This window comes from Watersipora subatra, chromosome 2 (assembly GCF_963576615.1).
Source record: "Watersipora subatra chromosome 2, tzWatSuba1.1, whole genome shotgun sequence".
Classification (NCBI taxonomy): domain Eukaryota; kingdom Metazoa; phylum Bryozoa; class Gymnolaemata; order Cheilostomatida; family Watersiporidae; genus Watersipora; species Watersipora subatra.
Window position 1 is genome coordinate 1,208,662 of NC_088709.1, and position 21,882 is coordinate 1,230,543.

The 21,882-nt window shown below is 37.5% G+C and overlaps 1 protein-coding gene across 1 annotated transcript in view; it reads left to right on the plus strand.

Moving 5' to 3' along the window:
* The first annotated feature begins 162 nt into the window (after positions 1-162).
* The window catches only part of LOC137387310 (uncharacterized), a 40,687-nt gene continuing 18,967 nt past the window's right edge, over positions 163-21,882 (plus strand). The window contains exons 1-8 of the mRNA XM_068073689.1: positions 163-285; positions 1,849-2,085; positions 4,029-4,248; positions 8,606-8,788; positions 9,035-9,166; positions 12,660-12,836; positions 13,362-13,529; positions 14,451-14,649. Of these exons, the coding sequence (XP_067929790.1) occupies positions 1,925-2,085; positions 4,029-4,248; positions 8,606-8,788; positions 9,035-9,166; positions 12,660-12,836; positions 13,362-13,529; positions 14,451-14,649 (1,240 nt within the window). The 5' untranslated portion in view covers positions 163-285; positions 1,849-1,924. The remainder of the gene's footprint in view (positions 286-1,848; positions 2,086-4,028; positions 4,249-8,605; positions 8,789-9,034; positions 9,167-12,659; positions 12,837-13,361; positions 13,530-14,450; positions 14,650-21,882) is intronic.

Sequence of the window (21,882 nt, forward strand, 5' to 3'; positions counted from 1 at the left end):
ATAGTTATCAACTAATCGCTGCTGGTTGATCACTACGGCGATTACTATACGTAACATCACCCAACTCTACCATAGGGCTAACTGATTATCAACGTTATGTGATATGTAAACAAACGGTTGCTGCTTAAATATGCAAACAAACATTCACGCTGGATGTTAGTAATCGAATAGACTAGGTCGAGTTGCTGCTTACGACTATGTTATAGTTTTTCTTGAACGATTGTAGTGCGTTCACTGTGAATAATTCTAAACAAGCTTGATCCATCGCACTATACGGCCTCGAAGGTATACATGTACACCGTAACTGATTTAGGTGGCTTTACTTTGATCGTTTTTAAGCATTCAACCAATGTGTAAAATATTTAGATTTTACGTCATGTTCGGTAACTGAAATTAAAGTACGTGCTGATCAACCACTAATAAATGGGTTATTGTTTATAAGTTGATGGGTCACAATTAGTTATTCTGCGCCGTAATCGTAACAGATAACTTGGTCGTTTGTAGCAGTACTCATTTTATTTTCTGACTTTGCTACGGCTTTTGATAAAATGCCTCTTTAATTACTTATTAGTAAAATTAAGGCTTATGGATTAGGTGTTCGTGTAGTGCAGTGAATGGGAGTGTGGTTGAGGAAACGAACTTCGTTTGTTAGTGTTACTGACACCATATCTGAGTTGTTTTCTGTCTCTCTGGAGTCCTGCAGGAATCGGTTTTGGCACTCTGCTGTTTGTTATTTTGTGTAAACGACATGCCTGTGGCTGTGAATGGCACATTCTGCCAACTATGCAGATGACTATATCTGTGTATATTGAGATTGTATATATGTAGCCATGGATATTAAGCAGCTGCCTTTCTGTACTAGGTTGTGTAGGATGGATTTTTGACTCGTGGCATGGTACTCTAGGTTTGGAAAGCTTTGTCAGGCGCTAGTATACTGCATATATACATGCATGTAATATTGATAGATAACAGTTCAGGTAAGTATCTGTTGAGGTCAGCAATGCTAGAAAGATTAGAAAGTATATTTATGTCAGGAATGACAAAGCTAACTTGGTCGGTCCTTGCGGGAATCAAATACTGCTCACTGGTGCTCTCTTCAAGTCAGAAAAGATGGTGTCAACGCATCCATGGGAGAACACCAGTGCAGTATTAATTGTAATTAGAGCCTCGTATCGCTCTGCAACATGAGAGATCATTGTGCTGTAAATACAGGCTCAACTCTATTTGATGTCTGGCTATTTGTTACTGCTGGGAGCCTGGGGCATACCTAGCATTTGAGTCCCACACAAAGTTTTACACCAAGTCAGGATTAGTGAGCTAGCACCACTTCTAGCACTTGAATAATATTAATAATATTATGATGTTCAAGTCAAAATCTGGTGGGTGCATGCACTACTAGGTTACAAGCTCGCAGCATGGGAATTTCATGGAAAATTGAAAATTCATTAGCGAGATGCAAAAAATCTTTACAAGATAGACAAACAAGAAATAGAACAAGTCATGAAAAGCCAGAGGAATAGAGTTGCAGGGAGTGACTGTGTACTGTTTCTCTTTTATAAAAGTTAGATTATGTAAAACTATATGTACCATCTCACTCATACATTCAGACTCAGGCAGCTTCATTAAACATCTCTGGATTGAGTCTGATTATTATGTAACTCGCAGAATTATGAATAACGTAAATCTCTTCTCAAAAGCTCTGGACCTGCTTTCAATTTCTCTCTTTCATTTTAGTTATGTATGGAGTTGATTGACAAGGAAGGTGGTGTTACAAGCCGCAGTGTATTAGCTGTCTTGCCCATTCAGCAGATTGTTGAATACTGTGCAACTGACCTGTTTTATTTTTAGAGTCACTATTACAGGCAAATGTAGAAAATCTGTGTGACCAACCGACATAAAACTGATCAGCAACAGACGATCCATCATGGTTCATCCTAACATCAAAACAGCCGATGCCATCCCTTTCTCGCTGACGAAGGAGGCTCATGTGGCAGCCATGAAGGCCGAGTTAGACTTTTTGCAAGAAGTTGAGAAGTACCCTCTTCTAGCAACTCCAGGGCCAGTGCTGAGCAACGCTATTAGACGGTGAGTAGAAGAGCTGTTTTTTATTCAAGAATCTGTTAATGTAGTCCTTCTTTCTATATAAACTATCAAACATGCCAGATAATAGTTGTGTTTTTATTTCAACAAGATCATACCAAGTATGCAGTCAATATGTTGGCCATCCCAACTGACTAATTTACATGTTATCAGATGCCTATCTTCATATTCAGATATCTGAGTATCAGTTAAAATAGGAGTCAAGTCTGTGGGAGGGAGTTTATCAAATTGAGGTCACTGGAGTGGATAAGTCGAGCATCATTAGGCAATCAGAGCAGTCGCAGCACACGGCAAGTATAGGGGTCGCTTTGCTTTGGACTGATTTCTGCTTCAATTAATTACTGTCTATGACAAAAAGTTGATAGAAAAAAGGTCAATATATTGGAAAATCGATAAAAAATACTTCCATTGACCTACATTGTGACTGCAGAGGAATAAAAAATATTAAATGCATGGGTTTTGAAAAATACATTCTGTCAGGAATGTGTCGCTCCTAGAAGGAGGTGGACCCTGATAGATCGACTCAAGCATGCCAAAAACTGCCATAACTACCGCCGAATATCTCAGACACGTGGGTCTGAATCAGCTGTTGTTGCGATCGACCTTGACACAGCGTTTATGTGGGCACTACAAGTGTTACTTCATATTTCATTGATGCACAAAATGAGACATCAAGGAAAAGATTAATAGGTTTGATCTTGTTCGGTGTTATGGACCAACTGTTAAACAATGTAGCATTACACATCACAAAGGTCGATCCTTCAGACATTGGATCAAGTTTTGCAAGTTGTGTTGAAAGAACCCTCAGTGTTAGTGACTTCGTCTAGAATTTCAATGCTTGTGCAAAAAGATTTTGCATCGCTTGCATTTTATTAGCGAATTTTGTTAGCTGGGAAGATCCATTTTTATATTTAAAAAATGCAGTTGAAAACGTAATTGGCCAACACAAATGTTATCAAGAGACAGCAACTTTTGTCAGTTCTTTGTGTCAAGGTTTAACAACATTTCCTCTGCTCACCTGTACACCAGGTCAGCTCATTGGTTGGTCGTTATCTGTGCCTGAGAGCATGTTCCATTTGGTTGGCCGGTATCTGTGCCTGAGAGCATGTTCCATTTGGCATGGAATCAATTTACTCAAAAGTAGTGTCAGCTACTAAAGGGTATCTACGATTTCCTTCTTTCTAAATCCAGGGTAAAACCGCACTATATTTAATGCTTTTTGTCTACATATTACTTGTGGGAGGCTGATAGAAGCTAAACTCATGCATGCGTGATATCTGGTCGTGACTGCCTGGTCCTTAAAGCCTGTTTTTCAAATATGCCGTAAGCACCGGTCACAGGATCGCACGGCTATCGGCGGTGGAATAGGAACCTACATGCAGAGTACTGCCGGTAGTTGCCAGCAGTCAACGCAAGTGTTCGGCGGTGTTCAACTTTCACAAGGAACTGCAGGCAAAACATTCTCAAAATTCACTTTACAGGTGAAGGTCAGCACTGTCGAAGCGGAACGACGAGCGGCCATTTTTATGTGATAATCAGTGGCGCAGTTTTATGTGAACATAAGCCGTCGAGCCTAGCCCCGCAAGTGTTTTATTGCGCAAAATAACTGCCGGGGGTCTCGCAACTGATATGGGAACCATGGTTTCGAAGTGCTCACAATTCAATAATGTATCAAGGGAGGCAGTATTCAGTCTATCAGCCTTGTAATTAGGTCATAGTCATATCTCAAGTCCCTATGGCCCAAGTAAACATAAATGGGACAACTGTTGAGGAACAAAAGAGATGCTTTAGACATACCTAACATGCTAAAAGACCTAGGTATATGCATAGTACTCATAGACATAGGTATATACATAGTACTCATAGACATAGGTATATACATGGTATTCAAAGCAAACAAAGCACAACCCCCTTTATTTCATCCTTAGATACGAGACCCTTTTCCTACCAGCCGTAGCTGAGGCCAAGCCAAGTGCACCGGTATGTGGGGTGCCTTTGGATATTCACTGGGTTTGGCATTGCCACATGCTGTCACCTTTTGCCTATCGTTCAGATTGCACCAAGCTCGTTGATTATATACCTGATCACTCGCCATTGAACTCCTCACCTGTTGATGCCCATCAGATTTGGTCTACTCATGTCGATAAGGTTAGTTAGTGTTTCTGGTTTAGCTATTCTTTACCTGCCAGATGATGCAAGTGCTCTTGTGTGAGGGTATACTGGTAAGCGAGTAAGATACATTTATACAGTAGACACTCCTACAACGTAAATAATTCATTCCGAGACCATTTAAATTATAAGGATTTTATGTTACATGAAGCATAAAATCCTTATAAATAGTTTAATCTGTTCCAAGATCTTCCTAAACTCACTCCTTCCCCCTTGAAATACGAAAACACTAAACTGAACTTTTAATTTAGTGGTAACCGTAGTATTGATTTGTATCAATAACTTTTCTTCTTTTTCTTATGACTCACACTTGATTTAGGGTCATTATTAGGCTAATTTTGTGGATTTATATCAATTTTTTCTAGACAACAAATATATGGTGAAAATAAAAAAATAAAAATTCTGTACATGTATATGCTTAAAATAGAGTAATACAATAATATGTATTTACTATCGTAAGAACGGTGACTGTCTGTCCATTTTTCTGAAGCTTTGAATAGAGGTTTAAAATATACATGTAAGATTGATTTCAATCAGACTCCAAATCGTGAAATTCAGATTGGTTGACTAACCAATCGGAATTTCACGCTGATCAACCGCTGTTGACTACTTCTGAATACTTGTGCAGTTACTTATATTCTCTTTGATTTATGAACACACCTAACGATTTATCACGGCACACTAAACTGCCAGGGTAGTAGTATGTATAATAGATATACCTCTATACATCGTTTGCTCTCTCGAGTGCGGCCAGAAAAAAACGGCATTTTCTGAGACTACTTATGAGACTACTTGTGAGACTACTTATGAGACTACTTATGAGACTACTTATGAGACTACTTGTGAGACTACTTATGAGACTACTTATGAAACTACTTATGAGACTACTTATGAGACTACTTATGAGACTACTTATGAGACTACTTGTGAGACTACTTGTGAGACTACTTATGAGACTACTTATGAGACTACTTATGAGACTACTTATGAGACTACTTATGGGACTACTTATGAGACTACTTGTGAGACTACTTATGAGACTACTTATGAGACTACTTGTGAGACTACTTATGAGACTACTTATGAGACTACTTATGAGACTACTTATGAGACTACTTATGAGACTACTTATGAGACTACTTATAAGACTACTTATGAGACTACTTATGAGACTACTTATGAGACTACTTATGGGACTACTTATGAGACTACTTGTGAGACTACTTATGAGACTACTTATGAGACTACTTGTGAGACTACTTGTGAGACTACTTATGAGACTACTTATGAGACTACTTATGAGACTACTTGTGAGACTACTTGTGAGACTACTTATGAGACTACTTATGAGACTACTTATGAGACTACTTATAAGACTACTTATGAGACTACTTGTGAGACTACTTATGAGACTACTTATGAGACTACTTATGGGACTACTTATGAGACTACTTATGAGACTACTTATAAGACTACTTATGAGACTACTTGTGAGACTACTTATGAGACTACTTATGAGACTACTTATGAGACTACTTATGAGACTACTTATGAGACTACTTGTGAGACTACTTGTGAGACTACTTATGAGACTACTTATGAGACTACTTGTGAGACTACTTATGATACTACTTGTGAGACTACTTATGATACTACTTATGAGACTACTTGTGAGACTACTTATGAGACTACTTATGGGACTACTTATGAGACTACTTGTGAGACTACTTATGAGACTACTTATGAGACTACTTATGAAACTACTTATGAGACTACTTGTGAGACTACTTATGAGACTACTTGTGAGACTACTTATGAGACTACTTGTGAGACTACTTGTGAGACTACTTATGAGACTACTTGTGAGACTACTTATGAGACTACTTATGAGACTACTTATGAGACTACTTATGAGACTACTTGTGAGACTACTTATCAGACTACTTATCAGACTACTTGTGAGACTACTTATGAGACTACTTGTGAGACTACTTATGAGACTACTTGTGAGACTACTTATGAGACTACTTGTGAGACTACTTATGAGACTACTTGTGATACTACTTATGAGACTACTTATCAGATTACTTATGAGATCTGTTGTTCAAATCGAATTTAAGAACTTGCACCGATTTGACACTTTATTTTATATGGAAGTTCCTACGCAATACAAAGCAAAGACTTTACATAATTTTTTTACTTCAAGCAGAATTTATGTTGTAGGAGGTTTAGTAGAGGAGGATGATATATACATATATCAGCCTCCTCTTCTAGATATATCAACCTCCTCTTCTAGATATGTCAACCTCCTCTACTAGATATATCAACCTCCTCTACTAGATATATCAACCTCCTCTACTAGATATATCAACTTCCTCTACTAGATATATCACCTTCCTCTACTAGATATATCAAGCACGATTTACCGTATGTTCTTTTTCTTCATAAATTATTTCACATTATCCAATTTTCATTTTACCACTTCCTAATAAATTTGTTAATTGCTCAAACGCTTTTCAAACCATGATTGCGTCTATTTGAAAACAAAAGAACATACTTTCCAGTGGTTTGGGAAGAACTACATGTAGGCCTATGATTCTTGGGAAAACATAAGCAAAAGGCACCTTGACACAATCACTGTGTAAGGGTAGCTAGCCTTATATTATTTGCATTTACGTATATAGCCTTACTTATCAGGAAACGGCCATCAGCTGGTTGGCCTGACCACGTAGGCCACTTTGTAAATGTCTCAAATGATATAGGTAAGCAGGTAATGACATAGGTAAGCAGGTAATGACATAGGTAAGCAGGTAATGACATAGGTAAGCAGGTAATGACATAGGTAAGCAGGTAATGACATAGGTAAGCAGGTAAACTAACATTCACCGCCTGCTGGTAGCCAGCAGCAATTTTTTCTCAGGCAATCAGTGGTTGTTATCAAGCTTGAGCGATTCATAGTGTTTGAGGATTCCCTGGAGTTTATTACAGAGATAAGTATTATATCTCCACTTCACACAAATTTATCTTTATTGTTGTTCCCTTATATCTGATGAAACCTTACTCTGTTGTATCAAAACTCTTATTCAAATAGGCAAGGGATATCTTAGGCTTCCCATATTTTTAACAAATATTCACTGATGCCATCATCAATAGAATTATGTAACAAACACCTTTCCAAGTTTTGGATTACCCTAGGACACATGTATACGCGTCATCTAACTTTTGCGTTTTTGCGGAGTCATCTTCTCGCGGAAATTTCATGAGTGAAACTAAACTATCATAACGAACGAGCGAAAACGCGAAATTAAATAGCTTTGTTCATTGATATCCACAATAAAATTGTCATATAGAAGGACCCAGACGTCATTGATAGTCCAAGAAACAAATGGCAGCAAGCGATCAAATTGAATTATCGATCTCACCCACACATTTCTACCTGCGGTTTACAACTACGAACTAGTCCCAAGTTGATAAATTTTTCTTACTAGCGAACTGGACCTGAGGAATCTAATCTGTTTGTTCCACTTCATTTATTTTCACATCACTATATTTTCGCACTCATCAGATCCGCGAAATTAAGTTGCAGCGAAATTTTACTCTGTGTGCTACTCAGGAAACTAAATACTAGCGAAATAAAAGTGTCCTAGGGTAATCTACATAACGTGTGTGTCCCATGGGACTGCCTATGAAATGAGAATGTGCCTCACGTCACATGGCCTCTAACCTCTACAAGACCTCTAATCTCATCTGTCTGTTATACGAAATGCTCTGCTGCAGTTTTCACCAGGGATCTCATTTACCTTGTGTTAAACCTCTGGTACAGTTGTACTAAAATCTAGTAGAGTTGTACTGAACCTCTAGTACAGTTGAACTGAACCTCTAGTACAGTTGTACTAAAATCTAGTAGAGTTGTACTGAACCTCCAGTACAGTTGAACTGAACCTCCAGTACAGTTGAACTGAACTACTAGTACAGTTGAACTGAACCACCAGTACAGTTGTACTTACCCACTAGTACAGTTGTACTGAGCTCGTAGTACAGTTGTATTAATCTCTAGTACAGTTGTACTGAACCTCTAGTACAGTTGTACTGAACCTCTAGTACAGTTGTACTGAACCTTTAGTACAGTTGTATTGAACCTCTAGTACAGTTGTACTGAACCTCTAGTACAGTTGAACTGAACCTCTATTACAGTTGTACTGAACCTTTAGTACAGTTGTACTGAACTTCTAGTACAGTTGTACTGAACATCTAGTCCAGTTGCACTGAACCTCTAGTACCAATTATTAGTAGAGGAACAGCTTTGATCCTAATAAGACGTTTTCTTATTCTATAGAATGAGAGCTTCACCATAGTTCTTACAACAGAAGAGCAAGCTGTTCAGGGAGCGGGTTACAGCCCTCAGTGTTCATATGACCTGGTCGGAGCAGCCGTCAGGCAGAGTGCATTTTACTATAATGTCAGCCTCCCTCACTATAGGGATTTCTACTTCCTTGGTAATGCCATTCTTCGCTACAAGGTATTTCAACTCGTTGTTCTCTTCTTTCTTAAGTCTTTACTCTTGTTCTCCTAAATAAGGCTCTAGATATTTAGTAGTCATCTTAGGAAACACTAGATAATATTTTCAACATTCATCTAATTATGGCTCCGTAGCTTGTGGTTCAAGTTGGAAATGTTCCAGTTCGGAGTCACTTGCAGAACTGCAAGTGACTCCGAACTGGAACATTACTTAACAGTAACTTTACTTATTTAACCATTTTCTTAGATGATGCTGCAGTTGAAGACCTTTTACCCTGATGCCTTCCTCGTGCCCTGCTATGACACGGATCTCGCTTGGCATACGCACCAGCTTCACCCTCATCTCTACAAGGAAGACACAGTTGCATATCTTGGCAAGGTATTGCCTATTCCTTAGAGATGAATTTGTACAAACGTCAGTAGATTTTGTTAGATAATTTCTATCTTTGACATGATCTGATTGCCAGGATGTTCCAAGATTAAAATTGATATAATTTGATTGCGATTAAAACTTTTCGATCGACTGACATTGCAATTCTGATATCTATAGTTGCAGACATATTGACATGACAGAATAGATGCATAATGCTGCAACTTGAACGCAATAGTTAGTATCAACTGTCGCAATGATAGCAACTAGACACCAGTACTTTTTCATAAAGTCTACTAAACATTTGTGCAAGCTCATATTTAAAATCACATCTGCTACAGTCTGGTGCAAACTCACTAGTTTGTCATGATGCTAGCAGTAGTCTGCTACAGTCTGGTGCAAACTCACTAGTTTGTCATGATGCTAGCAGTAGTCTGCTACAGTCTGGTGCGTACTCACTAGTTTGTCATGATGCTAGCAGTAGTCTGCTGCAGTCTGGTGCGTACTCACTAGTTTGTCATGATGCTAGCAGTAGTCTGCTGTATTCTGGTACATACTAGTTTGTCATGATGTTAACAGTAGTCTGCTGTATTCTGGTACATACTAGTTTGTCATGATGTTAACAGTAGTCTGCTGTATTCTGGTACATACTAGTTTGTCATGATGTTAACAGTAGTCTGCTGTATTCTGGTACATACTAGTTTGTCATGATGCTAGCAGTAGTCTGCTGTATTCTGGTACATACTAGTTTGTCATGATGTTAGCAGTAGTCTGCTGCAGTCTGGTGCGTACTCACTAGTTTGTCATGATGCTAGCAGTAGTCTGCTGCAGTCTGGTGCGTACTCACTAGTTTGTCATGATGCTAGCAGTAGTCTGCTGCAGTCTGGTGCGTACTCACTAGTTTGTCATGATGCTAGCAGTAGTCTGCTGTATTCTGGTACATACTAGTTTGTCATGATGTTAACAGTAGTCTGCTGTATTCTGGTACATACTAGTTTGTCATGGTGCTAGCAGTAGTCTGCTGTATTCTGGTACATACTAGTTTGTCATGATGTTAGCAGTAGTCTGCTGCAGTCTGGTGCGTACTCACTAGTTTGTCATGATGCTAGCAGTAGTCTGCTGCAGTCTGGTACAAACTCACTAGTTTGTCATGATGTTAGCAGTAGTCTGCTGTATTCTGGTGCGTACTCACTAGTTTGTCATGATGCTAGCAGTAGTCTGCTGTATTCTGGTACATATTAGTTTGCCATGATGTTAGCAGTAGTCTGTTGTATTCTGGTACATACTAGTTTGTCATGATGTTAGCAGTAGTCTGCTATATTCTGGTACATACTAGTTTGTCATGATGTTAACAGTAGTCTGCTGTATTCTGGTACATACTAGTTTGTCATGATGTTAGCAGTAGTCTGCTGTATTCTGGTACATATTAGTTTGCCATGATGTTAGCAGTAGTCTGTTGTATTCTGGTACATACTAGTTTGTCATGATGTTAGCAGTAGTCTGCTATATTCTGGTACATACTAGTTTGTCATGATGTTAACAGTAGTCTGCTGTATTCTGGTACATACTAGTTTGTCATGATGTTAACAGTAGTCTGCTGTATTCTGGTACATACTAGTTTGTCATGATGCTAGCAGTAGTCTGCTGTATTCTGGTACATACTAGTTTGTCATGATGTTAGCAGTAGTCTGCTGCAGTCTGGTGCGTACTCACTAGTTTGTCATGATGCTAGCAGTAGTCTGCTGCAGTCTGGTACATACTAGTTTGTCATGATGTTAGCAGTAGTCTGCTGTATTCTGGTGCGCACTCACTAGTTTGTCATGATGCTAGCAGTAGTCTGCTGCAGTCTGGTACATACTAGTTTGTCATGATGTTAGCAGTAGTCTGCTGTATTCTGGTACATATTAGTTTGCCATGATGTTAGCAGTAGTCTGTTGTATTCTGGTACATACTAGTTTGTCATGATGTTAGCAGTAGTCTGCTATATTCTGGTACATACTAGTTTGTCATAATGTTAGCAGTAGTCTGCTGTATTCTGGTGCATACTAGTTTGTCATGATGTTAACAGTAGTCCGCTGTATTCTGTTACATACTAGTTTGCCATGATGTTAGCAGTAGTCTGCTGTATTCTGGTCAAACCTTCGAGCTTTTTGCTTCACCTTCAACAAAGTTTATTCAGTGAGACAAAACATAAAATATGATTCCTACTGAAATTGCTATATATTTTCATTTTCCTTGGTATCTTCTCTTATGTGGGGATGATTTAAGGCTTAATCATGTGCAATTTAGGAGAGATGCACAATGCTGGGTTGCATATGTTTATTTAAGTAATATACATCCTGTTATAAGTTATTAGTTTGTTTAACATTGGTCAAAATATGTTATTACATTTACAATGTTAGAGAGTTATTCATAAAGCTATTCATGAAGGAAGTTGATGTGGTATTGCAAATAAAAGTTAAAGTGACTCAAGCTATGATCTCTACATCAGTTGGGAGATGTTAGCTTTTAAAAGCAGGAGTTGTCATCTTTCAGCTCTTTCTGATGTCATTCGCTGCCAATGCTGTTAAACATTTTTTTGGTGCGGATAATTTTCTCTGTTCTGCATAGTAAATGCTCCAGCGGTGCAGTAATGGCGACAAAAACATTAATTTCTATCAAGCTCACTTCGAGAATTCTAAAGCTGATTTAGTGTGGCAATCATCTTTGCATCACCTTTTGCAAAAACTAACACATAATCAAAGGATATCAAGGGCATGTTACAACAGGGGTTGTTGAGTGACTCAAATTTCGACATTTTTATGTTTTAAACTGCAATCACAAAACATCCACGTCCTTGTTTTATTGTTTTATTGTCGTTCTGTATAATTATATATACATGTATATATATATAATTATCATCTCATTATCTGTGTGTAAGTTTTCATAACTTATCAATTTAATTTCGGTCATATGAAGCCTTTAATTCTTTTATACAAAAAGTGCTGATGAAGTTTTACATAAATATAACCTGTAGTATAAAGAGTACAGACTGTTTGTTGATGTATTACCGGGTATATGCTACTAGTTAATATAACACTTACTAGTAGTTAATATAATACTTATTAGTAGTTAATATAATATTTGCTAGTAGTTAATATAATATTTACTAGTAGTTAATATAACACTTACTTGTAGTTAATATAATACTTACTAGTAGTTAATATAATACTTACTAGTAGTTAATATAACACTTACTAGTAGTTAGTATAATACTTACCAGTAGTTAGTATAATATTTACTAGTAGTTAATATAATACTTACTAGTAGTTAGTATAATACTTACTAGCAGCTGTTACAATATCTATGAACAGTTAATGTCATAACTACTCAGTTTTAATGTAATACGGGTTTCAAATAAAATACGCACATGAGAGATACATACACACATAAAAGTTATATGCGGACATAAGGTTAAATGCTTACATACAACTCATTGAAGCTGTCATTTGAATCATTGTAGATGTTCAACCACGATGATAACATGACAGACAGAAGTGCCGATTCGTATCTTTCTCAATCCGAGGCGGCTACAAAGAAAATGTGGCAGGATACTTACGAAGTGCCGATGACGTTCAATGGTGCTATGTATAGAGGCGTTTCTCCAGTTGGCAAGTTGAAAGAGTTGACAATTGAGCAGGTGTGAATATAGTTATATATTTCTGTGTAATTAGGTACATAATTAAAGCACATAATTAAGGTACATAACCTGTTTCAGGATCTGCAGCATCGTGTAGTTGTTTTTCAGGAGTGTTCTGGGGTTGTATTATGATGCAGTGTTCTACAATAGTGTTACATAGTATCATTATGATGGAATGTTTCAGAGAGTGTTATACATTTGTGCTATGACGCAGTGTTATATAGTAGTGTTACACAATAGTATTATAGAGTAGCATTATACTGTATTGTTATAATGTAGTGTTTTAGATTAGCGTTACACAAGTGTTGAAGAGTAGTGTTGTACAGTAGTGTTATGGCGCAGTATTATATAGTAGCGTTATACAGCTGTGGTGTTAGAGAGTAGTATTGTAGAGTAGTGTTACGCAATAGTGTTATCATGCAGTGTTTCAGAGTAGTGCTTTGCATCAGATATTGCATATATTCTTGCCGCATTTACGTACAGTATATTTTGTGAATCATGTGTCTCAGCCTTTTGCTGTTGTAGAGCCAGATGGCAGCAGACCAACACTTTCAACTAAAACTCACAGATATTGAAGCTGATAACAAACACTCGGAGAAGATGAAGATGATGATTAGTTTAGGCAGAAAGACTCTGGTTCAGAGGAAGGATAAGAGAGGACGGGGAAACACTTTTACATTCGGACAGTATCAGGTCCGTTAATGTATATATATAATTGGTTATAGTGTATAAAGTGTATATATAACTGGTTATAGTGTATACAGTGTATATATAACTGGTTATAGTGTATACAGTGTATATATAATTGGTTATAGGGTATACAGTGTATATACAACTGGTTATAGTGTATCCAGTGTATACATTTTATTATTAACTGGGTATAGTGTATACAGTATATATATAACTGATTATAGGGTATACAGTGTATACATTTCATTATTAACTGAGTATAGTGTATACATTTCATGATTAACTGGTTATAGTGTATACAGTGTATACTTTTTATTATTAACTGGGTATAGTGTATACAGTGTATATATAACTGGTTATAGTGTATACAGTGTATATATAATTGGTTATAGGGTATACAGTGTATATACAACTGGTTATAGTGTATTCAGTGTATACATTTTATTATTAACTGGGTATAGTGTATACAGTGTATATATAACTGATTATAGTGTATACAGTGTATACATTTCATTATTAACTGAGTATAGTGTATACATTTCATGATTAACTGGTTATAGTGTATACAGTGTATATATAACTGGTTATAGTGTATACAGTGTATCTATAATTGGTTATAGTGTATACAGTGTATATATAACTGGTTATAGTGTATACAGTGTGTATATATAACTGTTTATAGTGTATACAGTGTAAGCATCTCATTATTAACTTGTCTACAAAGTATTACGGAATATCTGCAGTTTCAAGTATAGGCCCGTGTTATATTGTAGAGTATTTGAAGATAGCTTTACAAAGTATTGAAAATATAGGTATATAGGATAGTTTTGAGTATTGACCCCTAATCTGGGGTAGAATATAAGTTGCGTTTTGGATTGTATTTACACGTATTTGTTTCGCAGAGTTATGTTTTTCACTCTGCAGAGCAAAATCAGTCTGTTTGATGACTATGGCAAGACGTTAACTTTGAGTTTTGCTCAGAAGGAAGAAGGCTGTTGCATGTCGTCAGATGACATTGGTCACATATCGATCGACTTTAAGGACTACCTGGTGAGGAATCGATCAACTAAACAAGATATCCTTATTTCAAAAGCTTTACGAGACAGCAGCATCACCGTTAGAGGTCAGTTTTCAAATTTGTTCTCTGACTTTAAACCTCGACACGGGAGTTTAAACTTTATCAAATGTGAAGTGTCAGCACATCATAGTTTGGTCTTCCTGATGACAAAATGTAAAAGATGTGTTCAATGATTTGGTACTTGTTTACTGTACAGCTATTTGAAGTTACAGTTTATCAGCGTGTTAAATGAATGGAAAAACAGCAAACTCGGCTTATACACACTGTATACCCGTTACTAAAAACGACCTTTGAAGTTTAGGGTGCAGCCTATATATCATAAGAATTATACACGAGAATTTATGGTACATATAGTATCTGTATATTAATATAATACATAATAAATAATTTCATAGTATATATAACTTCATCCGCGATATATATTATACTAGGTGAGTGCCGGCGTTGATCAGGTAATAAAAAGCTTTTGTACAGAAAATTTGCTTTTATTCAACATTTATATGCAACATTTTCCATTTTAATTTTTAAAAGGTGTTTGTTTATTTTTTTGTGTATTTTTGAGTATCGCCAATGCATAATTCAAATATTTAAAGTCTCGTAAAGCTTAAACAGATTGTTAAAAACTATTTCTTATGCTACACACTCGCTCAAGATTCAAAACAGCTTATAAACAGTGACAGGTAATGTAGTGGTTAAGTTTCTTAACGTAATGAATTTGAGTAACTTAAGCTAGTAACTTAAGCTAGTCTAAATCTGTATATATATATATTTCTCAAAGTTTGTCTTTCGGTATGTCCAGCTATAGCTATTATTAGAATAGTTGTAGCTAGACAATGCTGACCCAACGTAATGGCGTGCATACCGTCATTAGAAGCCTAGCATATGGCAAGCTTACGGAAATTTTCATTGGCATTGTGTCAGGCTATTTGGCAATGGCCAGCCACTTGCTGGACAGCTGCTTGCCAGCAGGTGTCAGGCAACTCTCATACTTCTCATTGTTTATAAGTTGATTTTTAATACCATTTTCCATTGGCAATGTGCCAGGGTAATAGTAAGTGGTAGGCAGCTATCATCACTTCTCATTGTTTATAAGCTGATTTTTAATACTTGGGCAATGCCGGGAGGCACAGCTATTCTATATATATATATATATATATATATATATGTATAAATTTCATTGTTTGTCTGTCTGTTTGGATATCTGTCTGTTCGGCAATAATTATTAAAATCTTTGAATTAAAAGATCTCATTCTCCTGGATTTGAACTCTCGATTATTGCAACCGCAGGTTTAAAATTCCAATTAAAATACCAGACTACGATGGATTTACAATTCAATGCTCTTACTATATACTGTATACACCCTTTTCTCAATTTCACATGCTAATTATTAATTAGACGTATTAATTACACATATTAATTAGCGTATTAATTAGACGTATTAATTTAGTCTCTATAAACTCTATGAAACTTGATACTTGTCCGTCCGTGCCGTGCTAGGTCTAATTTGTTTTCCGCAAAACGATATCGACAATAATTTCTCTCGAAATTTTAAATTTGGCGATTATATCTCAGTTAAGGATCATCCATCATGGTAAAAACGGGTTCGCAAAGAAGATAAGTGATAGCATTTTAGTTAAAAGTTTACTAAAATGTATGATAAAACTTCCTTCAAGTATGTATTTAGTGAGCTAAATTCATAGATGTTTAAGGTAAATTCAGCGTTTATGTTACACGTCTGTTTTGAAGGTAACAACTCTGCACATAGTACATTGTAATGTTAAATTTACAAAACGCACCTAAGTTATTGTAGATAACTATAGCTACTAAGGTTAACATATTGTTTTGCTACTATTTTTAATGTTGATGATATTTACCAGGCAGTGATTGCATTAGATAATTAATATGGGTTTCTATACCACTCTATACGTCTATACAATATTTTCGCCTTATGATGCTAACACTGAAATGGATTAAAATCATGTAATCGTATGCCAAAAAAATTTTTATTGTAATCGTAGCAAATCAGACTATATTTAGCCATTACTCGCTAATTATTTTACATTTAAACACTTACAGCTTTATTTTTCCTTTTAATTTATTTCAACAAAATACTTATTTCATGATATGAAATTTAAAAGTTGCATTTGTTTAAAAACCCTTACAGTTGTTTTCTGTTTTCTCTTACTTCATTCGAACTCAGAATGGGAAATGTTGTAAATGTTAAATAAAAATAAAAAAAATTTTCAAAAACTTTATTACCTGGGCAACACCGGGCATTCACCTAGTATATATATATAATAAAGTGTTTGTCATTCATAGTTTTTATTTATATATTTTGTTTTTTATATTTGGGCGGCATGTTTGAGCTGGCTGACACCTTTTTTTGTCATTTCCATTCCACCTAGGAGGTATAAAAATGATGCATTGCCATTTTTGCAGGATGGTGGGTTCCCCAGTAGGTATATCAACCAATAGATGGTGGGTTCCCCAGTAGGTATATCAACCAATAGATGGTGGGTTCCCCAGTAGGTATATCAACCAATAGATGGTGGGTTCCCCAGTAGGTATATCAATCAATAGATGGTGGGTTCCCCAATAGGTATATCAACCAATAGATGGTGGGTTCCCCAGTAGGTGTATCAACCAATAGATGGTGGGTTCCCCAGTAGGTATATCAACCAATAGATGGTGGGTTCCCCAGTAGGTATATCAATCAATAGATGGTGGGTTCCCCAGTAGGTATATCAACCAATAGATGGTGGGTTCCCCAGTAGGTATGTCAATCAATAGATGGTGGGTTCCCCAATAGGTATATCAACCAATAGATGGTGGGTTCCCCAGTAGGTGTATCAACCAATAAATGGTGGGTTCCCCAGTAGGTATATCAACCAATAGATGGTGGGTTCCCCAGTAGGTATATCAACCAATAGATGGTGGGTTCCCCAGTAGGTGTATCAACCAATAGATGGTGGGTTCCCCAGTAGGTATATCAACCAATAGATGGTGGGTTCCCCAGTAGGTATATCAATCAATAGATGGTGGGTTCCCCAGTAGGTATATCAACCAATAGATGGTGGGTTCCCCAGTAGGTGTATCAACCAATAGATGGTGGGTTCCCCAGTAGGTATATCAACCAATAGATGGTGGGTTCCCCAGTAGGTATATCAACCAATAGATGGTGGGTTCCCCAGTAGGTGTATCAACCAATAGATGGTGGGTTCCCCAGTAGGTATATCAACCAATAAATTGTGGGTTCCCCAGTAAGTATATCAACCAATAGATGGTGGGTTCCCCAGTAGGTATATCAACCAATAGGTGGTGGGTTCCCCAGTAGGTATATCAACCAATAGATGGTGGGTTCCCCAGTAGGTATATCAACCAATAGATGGTGGGTTCCCCAGTAGGTATATCGACCAATAGATGGTGGGTTCTCCAGTAGGTATATCAACCAATAGATGGTGGGTTTCCCAGTAGGTATATAAACCAATAGGTGGTGGGTTCCCCAGTAGGTATATCAACCAATAGATGGTGGGTTCCCCAGTAGGTATATCAACCAATAGGTGGTGGGCTCCCCAGTAGGTATATCAACCAATAGATGGTGGGTTCCCCAGTAGGTATATCAACCAATAGATGGTGGGTTCCCCAGTAGGTATATCAACCAATAGATGGTGGGTTCCCCAGTAGGTATATCAACCAATAGATGGTGGGTTCCCCAGTAGGTGTATCGACCAATAGATGGTGGGTTCTCCAGTAGGTATATCGACCAATAGATGGTGGGTTCCCCAGTAGGTATATCGACCAATAGATGGTGGGTTCCCCAGTAGGTATATCAACCAATAGATGGTGGGTTCCCCAGTAGGTATATCAACCAATAGGATGGTGGGTTCCTCAGTAGGTATATCAACCAGTAGATGGTGGGTTCCCCAGTAGGTATATCAACCAATAGGATGGTGGGTTCCCCAGTAGGTATATCAACCAATAGATGGTGGGTTCCCCAGTAGGTATATCAACCAATAGATGGTGGGTTCCCCAGTAGGTATATCAACCAATAGATGGTGGGTTCCCCAGTAGGTATATCAACCAATAGATGGTGGGTTCAACAGTAGGTGTATCAACCAATAGATGGTGGGTTCCCCAGTAGGTATATCAACCAATAGATGGTGGGTTCCCCAGTAGGTATATCAACCAATAGGATGGTGGGTTCCTCAGTAGGTATATCAACCAATAGATGGTGGGTTCCCCAGTAGGTATATCAACCAATAGATGGTGGGTTCCCCAGTAGGTATATCGACCAATAGATGGTGGGTTCCCCAGTAGGTATATCAACCAATAGATGGTGGGTTCCCCCGTAGGTATATCAACCAATAGATGGTGGGTTCCCCAGTAGGTATATCAACCAATAGATGGTGGGTTCCCCAGTAGGTATATCAACCAATAGATGGTGGGTTCCCCAGTAGGTATATCAACCAATAGGTGGTGGGTTCCCCAGTAGGTATATCAACCAATAGATGGTGGGTTTCCCAGTAAGTATATCAACCAATAGATGGTGGGTTCCCTAGTAGGTATATCGACCAATAGATGGTGGGTTCTCCAGTAGGTATATCAACCAATAGATGGTGGGTTCCCCAGTAGGTATATCAACCAATAGGTGGTGGGTTCCCCAGTAGGTATATCAACCAATGGATGGTGGGTTCCCCAGTAGGTATATCAACCAATAGGTGGTGGGTTCCCCAGTAGGTATATCAACCAATAGATGGTGGGTTCCCCAGTAGGTATATCAACCAATAGATGGTGGGTTCCCCAGTAGGTATATCAACCAATAGATGGTGGGTTCCTCAGTAGGTATATCAACCAATAGATGGTGGGTTCCCCAGTAGGTGTATTAACCAATAGATGGTGGGTTCCCCAGTAGGTATATCGACCAATAGATGGTGCGTTCCCCAGTAGGTATATCGACCAATAGATGGTGGGTTCCCCAGTAGGTGTATCAACCAATAGATGGTGGGTTCCCCAGTAGGTATATCAACCAATAGGATGGTGGGCTCCTCAGTAGGTATATCAACCAGTAGATGGTGGGTTCCCCAGTAGGTATATCAACCAATAGGATTGTGGGTTCCCCAGTAGGTATATCAACCAATAGATGGTGGGTTTCCCAGTAGGTATATCAACCAATAGATGGTGGGTTCCCCAGTAGGTATATCAACCAATAGATGGTGGGTTCCCCAGTAGGTATATCAACCAATAGATGGTGGGTTCCCCAGTAGGTATATCAACCAATAGATGGTGGGTTCCCCAGTAGGTATATCAACCAATAGATGGTGGGTTCCCCAGTAGGTATATCAACCAATAGGATGGTGGATTCCTCAGTAGGTATATCAACCAATAGATGGTGGGTTCCCCAGTAGGTATATCAACCAATAGGATGGTGGGTTCCCCAGTAGGTATATCAACCAATAGATGGTGGGTTCCCCAGTAGGTATATCGACCAATAGATGGTGGGTTCCCCAGTAGGTATATCAACCAATAGATGGTGGGTTCCCCAGTAGGTATATCAACCAATAGATTGTGGGTTCCCCAGTAGGTATATCAACCAATAGATGGTGGGTTCCTCAGTAGGTATTTCAACCAATGGGTAATATCTAAATAATTTGATTGTACACGAAGTTCATTAAATGAAAAGGAAACTGTAAATCCTCTAAAACTGCATATCATGAGAAACTTAGTTTGTGTTCAAATAAATTTAGAGGGAAAATGAAATAACAGTAAAGGTGTTAAATGTGAAATAGTTAGCAAGTAACGGCTAGATAAAGTCTGTTCTACTAAGATAATTACATTGCAAAATGATTTGCTATTGATGCAGCTAATACGAGCTGAGAAAACAAAATAAAAATCATAAATATGTTGAATTATTAGCAACAGTAAGTACATAGAAGTGTGTGTGTAAAAGGGTTACTGTTGCAGCAAAAAGTATCCTTCAAAACTTTTGAATAGAATAGTAATGGTACCTCTTGATATTGGTACGAACGTAAAGATGAGATGACGGATACAACACTGAAGCACTGAGTGTAAACAATATTCTTTTGTCTGACACAGCGGAGAGAATGTAGACGCCATTCCTACTTGAGATAAGGCAACACGCAACTGGCCATGTAAAAGGTTTTTATCATTATTAGTGATTGACCTTAGCATTTGGTAAATTGGAAATTTGAATGAATGGAAGTCGGAACCGGAAATTGAAAGTGTGAAAATTGAAATGGCACATTTGAAAATGACAAATAGAAAAATAGGTAATGAATATAATGCTTTCTAAAGAAGCAAACGCAAAAGGTATTATTAATTAATTCTAAAAAATCTATGCTTAGCTCGTAATCTGCAATTGCAACAAGTATAGATAAGTTAATTAAAAATGATAAGGATGGAAACGTGGTTAGATAAAAGTGGTTAGAGTTTTGTAGTTAGTGTTGAACGTTTTGAGTTCAAATCCTGTGCAAAGGGAGTTTTTCATTTCTAAAACTTAATCGCTATAACTGGACACACGGACAGATGACATAATATAGACAAACACTTAGGTTTATATAGATTATGTAGATTACATATCTTGTATATATATCTTTGTTTTGTTTATTTGTTTAAAAAGAATCCAATTAAATTGATTGTATAACTAGAAATTAGAAATTCCAGTTGAATTTTTTACCTTGCTAACGTTAGGCAGGTCATCTTGTTAACGCTATACGTGATTGATCTGAAGACATTATAATAATAAGCATAATGCCTTTGTTACATGTATGTCAAACCATCAGAGCATGTATGGCAAACCATCAGAGCATGTATGTTATATCGTTCTGAATGTTATATGTATGTCAAACCATCGGAGCATGTATGTTATATCATCAGTGCATGTATGTTATACCATCAGAGCATGTATGTTATATCATCAGAGCATGTATGTTATACCATCAGAGCATGTATGTTATATCGTTCTGAATGTCGCATGTATGTCATACCATTTGAGCGTTGCATGTGTGTCACACAATTGTGAGTGTCATATGTATGTCATACCATCTGAGGGTCACATGTATGCTATGTCATTCTGAATGTCGCATGTATGTCATACCATTTGAGCATTGCATGTGTGTCACATCATTGTGAGTGTCATATGTATGTCATACCATCTGAGGGTCACATGTATGTTATATCATTCTGGATGCCGCATGTATGTCATACCATTTGAGCGTTGCATGTGTGTCACACAATTGTGAGTGTCATATGTATGTCAT